Source organism: Betta splendens, chromosome 8 (assembly GCF_900634795.4).
Source record: "Betta splendens chromosome 8, fBetSpl5.4, whole genome shotgun sequence".
Lineage (NCBI taxonomy): Eukaryota > Metazoa > Chordata > Actinopteri > Anabantiformes > Osphronemidae > Betta > Betta splendens.
Window position 1 is genome coordinate 120,631 of NC_040888.2, and position 11,741 is coordinate 132,371.

General features: G+C 42.8%; 1 protein-coding gene across 6 annotated transcripts in view; it reads right to left on the reverse strand.

The window, feature by feature from the left end:
• crhr1 (corticotropin releasing hormone receptor 1) overlaps nt 1–10,378 on the reverse strand; it is a 39,087-nt gene extending 28,709 nt beyond the window's left edge. For 2 of the 6 annotated variants that reach the window (XM_029158871.2, XM_055511090.1), the window contains exon 1: nt 2,750–2,875. Coding sequence is in view for 1 of the 6 variants with exons in the window: in XM_055511086.1 (XP_055367061.1) it covers nt 773–855; nt 2,750–2,869; nt 2,942–2,992; nt 3,098–3,188; nt 10,056–10,124 (414 nt within the window). In the remaining 5 variants the exon portion in view is untranslated. Of the gene's footprint in view, nt 1–772; nt 856–1,163; nt 1,268–2,714; nt 2,876–2,941; nt 2,993–3,097; nt 3,189–10,055 lie in introns of those variants that run through there. The other 4 variants (XM_055511087.1, XM_055511086.1, XM_055511088.1 and 1 more) reach the window with 4 other exon arrangements.
• Between the last annotated feature and the right edge of the window lie 1,363 nt (nt 10,379–11,741).

An 11,741-nucleotide genomic window follows, 5' to 3' on the forward strand; every position in this document is an offset into this window, starting at 1 on the left:
CACAGACAACATCAAGAGCAGTTCTGATGGTTCTGATTTGTTGTTGTCATGGAGGAGACAACAAATGTGACGTACGCACCCATATGCCACCCGTGGTTGTGATAAACCCAACAGTCAAAGGGAGGAGACAAGACACTGGTGTTACATTCAAAAAGATAATCTGTTTAAATAATTGACTATTCTATTTAAAATACTACAACCTTGTAATAAATAACTATTTATTAAAGCGCACACATCTAAGGATAGTAAGAGCTAATAACAATTTCATATTATGGCAGACCTAATTCATCCAGTCAGTGTCGTCACTGCCACGAATCCACCACAACCAATTCGTCGAAGAGTCTACTATTACTCATCACCTGACAAACTACACCTGGCCTATATTCCCCACTTATCGTTTGTTAGTCTGACGGGCTTGGCCAAACTTGTGCCTATGGTGGCCGGCAGAAAACAGCATGCAGCAGCGTATGGGCCAGTAGGTACCTGCGCTACCTACTAGCAGCCGTGAGTAGGTGCAGTAGGTCATCGTCATCTATTTGTAAGGTAGATCACAGCTCGGACGTTTAAACTAACTAAATTAGTAAGGGTACTTTCGAGTGGTTGTTGTTCAGAGGGGAGGATCAACTGGTTTGGATTTTTATTATATTAGCGAGCATAACTTAAGAACTAGCTATCTGTATTTTGTTAGCTAATTCTAACCTTACTAACTAACCTTACTACCTAAGCTACCCCCCCCGACCATTGTTTTGATATTAGAATTGATGACTCCTACCAGGACGATGATCTCGGTGCATTGACTGTAGTTTCCTCGAAGAGCCCAGCTGCCATTGGGCTGACACTCTCTATAAACACGGTCTAGAGAAGCAGCAGAACAGTAAAGGATCAATATTTAATATTAGTGAGTTCTGTGCTTTAAACAAATTATAAATAACAAAGGAAATGTGTCAACCCCTCTCATTTAATGTTTGGCTGCTAGTGATCTTCAAGTTTGGACCCACCTTCATCTTCTGTGTTTTGTCTTTATACTGTAATTCTCATCATTATTCATTTAAATCAAACCATGAAGGAACATGTTATGTAAAATGAAAATCCTCACACAGGTGGTGACTGTGTGGTTTTTTGCCAACACTGTTTGACTCATTAGTGAAGCAGTGCAGACACACCTTCACATACAATATTGGTTTCATCTGTAGCTGCATTCAGCTGGGGTCCTCACGGTTCACAGCTCACTGCCTGAATCATGACACTTCTTCATCTTCACCTTGTCCTTGGGTAAAGAGTCAAGGTAGATTACAAACAGGCCAAGCTAAACGTCCTGTTGGGTCATAACTGTGACTTCAGTCGATTTTTGGTTCTATATAAATTAAATTAAACTGAACTGAAGTCTCATGTTCTGTTGTCAACATTGTCACAAATAAAAAAGTTTAGCATCAAAGTACATGTAAGTGTGATCATACTGTAGATCTGTGCCACTGAAGCACATAACCATGGCAACACCACAGCTGTGATTCCATCGTCACTGACACACACACACACACACACACACACACACACACACACACACACACACACACACACACACACACACACACACACACACACACACACACACAAATGACTCATGTTAGAAAGTCAGATCAACAACTGAATCTCTAATTATACAGGACGGTTCTTGCCACCCGCCCACTCACACTGTGGACGGCAGTGATCCGTCCAGCTGGCACCGAATAAAAGTCAGTAGGTCCTCAGCGTCTCCTCCTGTTGTTGGATGTCAGTGAAACCACAAAATACTCATTTGGGATTGGCCAACACATAATTGGCAGCAACCGAATGGCTGAGGAAATTTATTTAGGTAATTATGAGACTTTACACTATTTCTAGGGTTAGGGTTAGAGAGTTGCAGGGTTCTATAGGTTCTGTCTGTACAATATGATTTAACCTAGGCTCAATTCAACTGCAGTTTCTAGGGAAGAGAACAGGTTCTGGGGAGAGCTGTGAAGTGAGTCCTCACTGCTGCTGCTCTTGTTTCTAGTGGAATCAGGCTGTTGGCTTGAACTGGTTCTTCTTTCTTTTTTGAAATAGAACCTGAGCTCTAACCCGTCTTTCCTTCAGTGATATGGTCACTACTACAGTAGGACCTAATGATCACAGTTAAGGTTCAGAACTAAACATGTTACATTTTATGTTGACTGGGACTTCAGTGCTTTAGAAGACAACTGTCTGGTCCTGTCCTGGTTCCTGTGCTGTTCAGTGGACTTTGTTAGCAGTTTTTTTCTATAGAAATGCCACCGTATATAATCAGTGAGTTTAAGTGAATCACTGTGGTGGTTGTGGTTGAATTGAAAATTCCCCAATTTTAGAAGTTGGAGATTGATTAAAAATCACACACCCAAATTTTTGTGTCTAACAGGTATTTTGATGAACATACAATAAAGGTTGGTTGAGAACCTTTTAAAGTCAAGTATTAATTTATACCAGGATGCTGGTTTTCCAATTCTCCCTGCTGATTACCTTGATCAGGTGTTGTCAGTTAGCTGCTGATTGACTGAACACACCTGGTGAAGGTAATCAGTATTAGCTGGGAAAGGGATAATTGGAAAACCATCAGGACTGTGGCTTTCAATGACCAGGGTTGGCCATCCCTGATTTATACAGTGTTAACATGCTGGAGGTCAAAGAAAGGGGTGTTGTGGTGTGGAATTAGGCTGACATACAGTATGGACAGACAGACAGGCAAGCAGGCACTGACTGCTGGTGTTGTAGTGGATGCCGTTGAATTGTTCAGGACAGGGTCTAGAGATCAGTTCTCCTGCGGAGCTGCGAGGCCAACAGGTCCCGATGCCATCCACAGACAGGTCACAGGACAGGCCTGTAGACACACCAAACAGTGATCATGCTTGTTTGCTGCTCCAAAGTCAACAACAACTACATCTGTACAAACCTGAAGAGTTTGTGACGGTGAACGTCTGGTTTAACAGAGCCAAAGTCCTCGCTGGGACAGAGACGATGTGCAGGAAGGAAGGAAGAAAGAGAAGAGGCCAGAATGCATCCATCTCTGCAGTCAATGTATTGAGTAGCAGTAGACTCAAGAGCTTACCTGTCAGGTTGGTTGACAGCAGGATCAGAGTGTCACAGTTTAACTCTTCTGAAGACACTTGTCCAGTCAGAAACATGCACGTGTAAACAACCTGGAAAACAATGGCAGACCTACGATTAAGCAGGTTCTGCTGCACTATTTGGTTCAACAGGTATACAGGTTTTGCCAGGTTAGACCTGCACAGAAATCAAATGTAGACATGCAGGGTCGGTCAAAGTGACTCTAACTACTGAACCAAGAAAAAGCCAATAAGTGGAGCCTGAGTGTAAACAGTGGAACATTAGAGGTTCTGGCTGAGCATCGGCCACCACATCCAGTAAAGAACAGAGGACTGTTATCCACTGGCCTATTTCTGTGCGGCTATATCTCTACCTAGCAACAACTGACTATGGCTAATGGGGTGTCGTTTTACTTGGTAGAAGCTATGCAATTGACCTAAAAACACCAACCTGGGATTGACAAAATGTCAGCCAGTGAGAGTCAGCCATTGCGTTTTATGGCCTCGGTGCAATAAAAATGTGACGGACCAATAAAACACTTTATTGGCTCAAACGCTCTGTGGGAGGATTAGAAAGTAACAGTGATCGGGTAACAGAACATAGAAATAACAAAGAATGGGATTGTTCGCCAGTACTATTGACTTTAGCCAGTAATATGGACTTATGTGGGTTCAGGACCTAAATCTGATCCTAAATTAACTGCAGAGAGTTCTTATATTCAGTATTGTAGGGTGGAGGCTGAGTGCTTGAGACATGTGATTGATTCTCCTGAGTCAGTCCTCTGTGATTTGAACCAGTTATTAGTCGTCACCTCAGGCTGTGATAGTTCCAATAATGCCACAGTTTTCCTACTAAACTTTGCTTAAGTTCAAATCCAGAAAACTAAGGAGGAGCAATGTTTCAACCTCTACTAAGTATAAATGTACGTTTCCTTCGTACATCCCAATCAACGTGGAATTGTAGTAGCAAACTCCTCCCCTGACACGCCTCTATATAAATATGTTAATAAATTTAAATATGGTCTGTGACTGGGCAGTACGCCGAGCGGGACCATGTGTCAGGTATCAATGCTGCAGGTTCCGCACATGACGGAAATAAAAAAGTAAAAGTGATCTGACATACAGGTTGATGTGAAGGTGAAGCAAACCTTCTGACACTGTATTCAGCAGCTAATAGAAGGTTTTTACATTAAACCCCCCACTAGTATTGACGGTATTGACGTTGAAGACAGGATGATATAGGTGATGCACAAGAAGAATTTATTTATATTCATATATATATATATATATATATGTATATATATATATATATATATATATATATATACTACTACTCAAGTAACCCTAGTCAGAGGGGTTACATGCAAAGAATGTGTGGCAAATGGGAACGGAGAAACCCACATTCAAGGCTGACGGCGAAGCAACTAGTAGCTCAGTGTTCCAACATCCACAAACGGCAACTGCTATCACAACTTGAGATTGACGAGATACAACACAAATGCTACGGCAAGGGGGAGCCAGGACGCCAGGTCAGAGGGGAGGTTTTCACCATCTCCCCAACCGGAAATTGGGTACGAAGCCACAATGAGCACAGATACACTGAGCGAGGCAGCGACTGACCTGAAAGATAAGATCATGGCGAGATTGAACAGGCAACCCCAAACCCCACTACAACGGCTAAGTGAAGTACCATCAGAAAGTCTCATGGAAGATGTGAATGCAGCATTGAGAGCGATCCCTACCACAACAATCACAGAAACCAATGAGCTGGTATACGCTTCAGCAGCAGTGATCCTAGAGGTGCTTGGTTATAAGAGCAACCATGGGAGCCATGAGAAACAATACCCACCATGGAAACGAAAGTTGGAGGCAAAAATCAAGGCAGCTCGGAGGGAAGTGAGCCAAATGACAGAGGCCCAGAGAGGTGCAATGAAAAGACCAATGCCTAAGAGGTACAGCCAGATGACCATACCTGAAGCACTCGAAACTGCCAAGCAAAGGCTACAAGCCTTGGCCAGCCGCCTAAAGAGATACACCAGAGACAATGAAGCCAGACGAATAAACCGGCTGTTCGCAACACAACCTGCGAAAGTGTACTCTCAATGGCAGGGTAATAACAACAGAGCAGACCCACCAAGGCTGGAAACTGAACAGTACTGGAAGGGTATATGGGAAAGGGAGGCATCACACAACAGTGATGCACAGTGGCTGGTGGATCTGAGGAAAGCCCACAGCAACCTCCCTGAACAGAACCCAGTGACTATCACAGTGGCAGACATCCAACAAAGAGTCTCAGGTATGAAAAACTGGACAGCACCTGGCCCTGACATGATCCACGCCTACTGGCTAAAAAAGCTCACTGCAATCCATGAGCGCCTGGCAGCACAAATGAACCAGCTGCTAAGGGATGGGACTCACCCTGAATGGCTAACCGAAGGGCGAACGATCCTGATAATGAAGGATCCCTCAAAGGGTACAGTCCCATCCAACTACCGGCCAATAACCTGTCTCTCCACAACATGGAAGCTCATGTCAGGCATCATCGCAGCTAAGATAAGTGGGCACATGGGTCAATACATGAGCGAAGCACAGAAGGGCATTGGTAAGGATACCAGAGGAGCCAAACACCAACTCCTGGTTGACAGAACAGTTGCCCAAGACTGCAGAGTGCGACACACCAACCTGTGCACAGCCTGGATCGACTACAAGAAAGCCTATGACTCAATGCCACACACATGGATCACTGAATGCTTTGAGCTGTACAACATCAACAGAACTCTAAGGGCCTTCATTGCAAACTCGATGAGGTTGTGGAGAACCACTCTTGAAGCCAATGGGAAGCCACTTGCCCAAGTATCCATCAAATGTGGCATATACCAAGAAGATGCACTGTCCCCACTGCTGTTCTGCATAGGTCTGAACCCCCTCAGCCAAATAATAAACAAGACTGGCTATGGATACCGACTCCGGAACGGGGCCACTATAAGTCACCTCCTCTACATGGATGACATCAAGCTGTACACTAAGAATGAGCGAGACATCGACTCGCTGATCCACACCACAAGGATCTACAGCTCAGACATCGGGATGTCATTCGGGCTCGAGAAATGTGGGAGGATGGTGACAAAGAGAGGCAAGGTAATCCACACAGAAGGGGTCTCACTCCCAGAAGGAACAATAGCAGACATTGAGGACAATTACAAGTACCTTGGGATACCACTGACGAACGGCAACCTTGAACAGGCAACAAAGAATGTGGCAACAGCCAAATACCTCCAACGAGTAAGGCAAGTCCTAAGAAGCCAGCTCAAGGGCAAGAACAAATCCCGGGCAATAAACAGTTATGCCCTGCCAGTGATCAGATACCCTGCAGGAATAATAAGGTGGCCAAAGGAAGAGATACAGACCAAAGATGTTAAGACACGAAAGCTCCTCACCATGCATGGAGGCTTCCACCCCAAATCCAGCACCCTGAGACTGTATGCTAGCCGCAAGGAAGGAGGCCGAGGACTAGTGAGCGTGAGAGCCACTATCCAGGATGAAACATCCAAGATCCATAAGTACATCAAGGATAAGGCCCCGACAGATGACGTGCTGAGTGAATGTCTCAGGCAGTGGAGAACAGAGGATGAGATGCTGGAAGAGGGACCATCATGGGAGGACAAGCCCTTACACGGGATGTACCACCAGAACATAACTGAAGTGGCTGATCTCAACAAATCCTACCAATGGCTTGAAAGGGCTGGGCTGAAGGACAGCACAGAGGCACTCATCCTGGCTGCACAGGAGCAGGCCCTGAGCACCAGAGCCATAGAAGCCCAGATCTACCACACCAGACAAGACCCAAGGTGTAGACTGTGCAAAGGGGCCCCTGAGACGATCCAGCACATAACTGCAGGGTGGCAATAGAGTGTGTAATATTATATATTTTAATATATATTATTAATATGATATATAGAATATAAAATATAAATATAGGGCTGTTGATTTACTGATCAAGGAGCCACCAATCAGAATATATCTGAATATGTATAGAATATGTTTACACCATTTTGCCCATATTTTATATCCTCTCATGTAATTGCAGACACTAATTGTTTATCGCCTTAACAAGTGATTAACAGTTTCCCAGTTTCACCTCTTAGTGTCGCCATCGAACCAATAGCGAGCCAGCCAGGGAGCTATCATAGATCTACGCACATTTCTACTTTGAGTAGTTTTTGATACAGGCTGATTTGTGCTTACGCCAGGCTTTCGTGTGTGGGTACCCTTCATACATGAGGCCCCAAGCAAGTTACACCTGCTACGCTGCCGCAATGACAAACCAAACAATCCTCACAACAATGCAACAGCTTTACAGTTGGCAGAGATTCACTGTGGACACTGCAGCTAAAATTAGATCTGGCCGAAAGCAGCAGTCTTAGGGATTCTGCTAGTTCCGATGGCAAGTTGGACAAAGCTAAGTTTATCCTAAGTTTCACGCCCAACAAAGATTCAAGGGTTCCACACAGAAACAATAATTTGGCAAAAACCCCGACCACCTAAGCTAGTGGTCACAAACAAATCAAAGGAGTGACTAACCAGAATTTAATAAACATCAGAACCTGTTACAGAACAAAGTAACAGTAAGTTAATAAAGTGTGGTTTATTAAATATCAGATCTCTCATCTAAATCCTTGTTAATAAATGACTTGATAAGTGACCATCACATAGATCTGTTCTGTCTCACTGAAACCTGGCTGCAGCAGGATGAATATGTTAGTTTAAATGAATTGACTCCAATGAGTAACATCAACTTTTATGTTCCTAGAAATACAGGTAGAGGTGGAGGAGTAGCAGCAATTTATAACTCAGATTTATTAATTACTACTTAATGTCAAGGACCGACGGGACGTGATCGTGATGCAGGACCCAAATGCACAGCCGGAGAACCAACTCAGTCTGGTAATTCGTTTAATAACAGATCGGTAAATGTCCAAACCAAAAGCAAGAATAATCGCCCGGTCAGGTACCGGGAATCAGGAACTCTTACAGCAGTCACGACAAAGAGCGGGTAACACAGGTGAGTACAAAGCAAAACAGAAGCTTACTAGGCTGGTGATGAAACGTGGCGCGACGGTGTTCTCACAAGATGATCTGACAACGACTGATGTGACTGGTGGCAGTTAAATGCTGGCGGTGATTACTAATAACAGGCAGGTGTGTGTAATGAGACCCGGACATGAAACGGGAACTAACCAGATGAAAACAGAATCCGGAAGTACTACAAAATAAAACAGGAAACCAAAACATGACAAGTGAAGACAGAGAGTCCTTCAGAATGATACTAGAAACAAGAAACAAAAACCCAGATCGTGACACTTAGCTATACATAGCTATAACTCATTTATCGCTCTGAGCCTTTCTCACCCAGACTCTAAAACCCAGAAGTCAGTTGTGTTTTGTATATATATATATATATATATATATATCCCACTCTATTCTCACCCTCCGCGGGTGGTCTCATCCACTTTCCAAGCTCGGGTCCTCTACCAGAGGCCAGGGAGCTTGAGGGTTCTGCGCAGTATCCTTGCTGTTCCTAGGACTGCACTTTTCTGGACTGAGATGTCGGATGTTTTTCCAGGGATCTGTTGTAGCCACTCCTCAAGTTTGGGGGTCACAGCCCCCAGTGCTCCGATCACCACAGGCAGAAATACATATAAAAATATAAATATATATACTCATCGAGTCACCACAGGCACCACTGTGGCCTTCACCTTCCAAGCGCATATATATATATATATATATATATATATATATATATATATATATATATATATATATATATATATATATATATATATATATATATATATATATATATATATATATATATATATGCGCTATATATATATATGCGCTATATATATATATATGCGCTATATATATATATATATATATATATATATATTTTATGTTTACTGTCCTCCTGCTCCATATTCAGAGTTCTTAACTGAATTCTCTGAATTATTATTTGACTTAGTTCTTAGCACAGATAAAGTAATTGTAGAGGGAGACTTTAACATTCATGTAGATGTTGACAGCAACTGTCTGAGCACTGCTTTTAACTCATTAATAGACACTATTGGTTTTACTTAACAGGTAAATGAACACACTTGTTGTTTTAACCACGGTTGAGGCAGTTGGCCACCCATATTATTTTTTCCTCTCCAGTGATGCTGTTAAATTATTACAATTAAAGGGTTGCTGTATGTGGGATTGTTGGCTTTAGTTGTGTAAAGGTCTTAAACCTTAACTTGTTAAGTGCCTTGAGATAACTTTGTTTTGATTTGGCGCTATATAAATAAAATTGAATTGAATTGAAATGAAATGAAGTGAAATGAAATGAATGACCCACCCAATCAAATAAAACCTGCAGGGAAAGTAGATGGATAAACACTAAGGCTGGGTTCTGGTTCTGATAGTTGCTAGAGTCATTTCCTTGTGAAGAAGGACTCAACATACAAATTCGCATGGAGATGATTTTATTTCCAGAGTACAGCCAATCGCCAACATGGAACTGCTCAGTGGGATTTCAGACCAGGTCCATGAGGCAGATGGGCTTATGTAAATGTGGAGCTAATGATTAATCACGGCCCAATGACAAATCTCACCAGCCCCTGATTCTTCAGATGTTGATAAATCAGTTTAGCATCTGTTTGAGGATTTACTGTGTGCTTGAAATTAAATGGTGCGTTTGTTTTCTAAACCAGTAGCTGTGAACCCTACAGAACAGAAACCAAACACAACCTAAGAGAAACCCCTATTAGGACACACAGAACCAAATCAGAAACAGGCTTGTTGACAACAGACGAAATAATGTTGTTGTGTTATCTTAATGTTTCTTGTCTTCGTATACATATATTTACATGTGCATGCGTTATAGTACAAAAATCTGTAAAAACGAACCCCCACTCATACCTCAAACAAATTAACACGCACGAGCACGCTTCTACCTGACTCAGTACTTTCTCCATCTCTTTCGTTCATTCATGGGTTGCGCGCGCTGCGCCGAAGCTTCCGTTCACAACCTCATCGAGTCGCATTTCGTCCGGTGTAGATTCCGCGTCATGCCGCCGCGAACATGCGATGAGATCCGCGTCTGGTTCAATCCAGAACACGAGCAGCAGACAGACGAAACACAAAATAACCTATGGGCACACGAGTCTCTCCCGGTCCTGGTCCTGCAGACGCCGGGAAACGAGGAGCCGGAGCAGCAGATGCTGCAGAGCACGGTCCAATCAGAAAGGAGGGGGGGCGACTAAGGGGGCGGGGGTGTCTGGACCGGACCGTGGTTCTACACATCTACACACATACATCTCGCTTTACATTTTTCACCTGCCACGCCGGAGGTGTGTCAGAGCAGAACCACGAACACAGTGAATGCACTTGGCTGCTAGGCTGTTTCATCAATAGTGAGCTGATTGCTGCTCTGATCCCTTTTCAGACTTTCATTTTCATTTTTTGAGTAACTGGGGTGAGTGGATGTGTTGGTGGCGTACATAAGACATCTATTCTGACCCAATTATGGCTAGGTGCAGTGCATTTGCGGTAAACTGGACTATTACACTGCAGATTGCTGCTGGAGCTCCTCTCCCCCCCATCCTTTGTCGACTAACCTGCCACCACTGTATTGTCATTGGTCTGTCCTCCCTCTGTGCTCATTAGACTGTTGTCATTCTTGTGTCTCACTCACACCAACCATTCAAGGCAGATGGCTGCCCATCTTAAGCCTAGTTCTACTGGTGTTTTTTCCTCTCCGCTCTTAAAAGTTAAAATAAAATGTATTGATTGAGTTGTTAAATTAAATGTACGTTATGGGGTTTGTTATTTTTTCTGTAGATGTTTGAGAGGTCTTAAACCATATTTCAAAACGTTCCTTTAAGTGACTTCAACTGTGAATGATCAACACATGATCGCTGGAGCAGCAGCTGGCATTACTGCTGACTACAGGTAAACCTTGTGTTGGTCAATTCATTGTCAGTGGCAACTTCCAACATTTAAGTTGGAGAAAACACAGGTTGAAACACACAGCTTATTCAAACTCTTTTTTTAAATCAATGACATATGTCTTTCTTTTATATATTTTAGATTGAGGTAGCTCATTAGAGAAAAATCGGCCATTCGTTTTAGAATTAGCATTCACTAATATAAATAATAATCATTAACAACATGAGGAGTAATCCAAAAACTGATCATTGATCTGGAGGCGCAATGGCCCATGGCATAGGCAGTATACAGTAGGCAAATGCTAAGGGCCCCACACATCCAGTGGGCGCCAGACATGGAGGAAGAAAAAAGTGTAACTTGCACTATTCCTAAAACTTGGCTTCAAGAAAGAATAATGTAGCAGGTTCACATTAATAGTTTCATATTAATGCATAAACAATAACATTCCTCAAAATTGGGGCACCAGGTTTGTTTTAAAGCTGAAACCATGTTTTTATTAGTTTAGTCAAACACCAGATGTCAATTTAATTAGTTGATAATTATGATTATTAACAATAACAAATTTCCTTCATAGAACCAAATCAGTCTCTAATGTCATGAATTCTTGTCACAGTTCAGTGACCTCTGCTTAAATCTGAAGAACAATGCACACAAAAC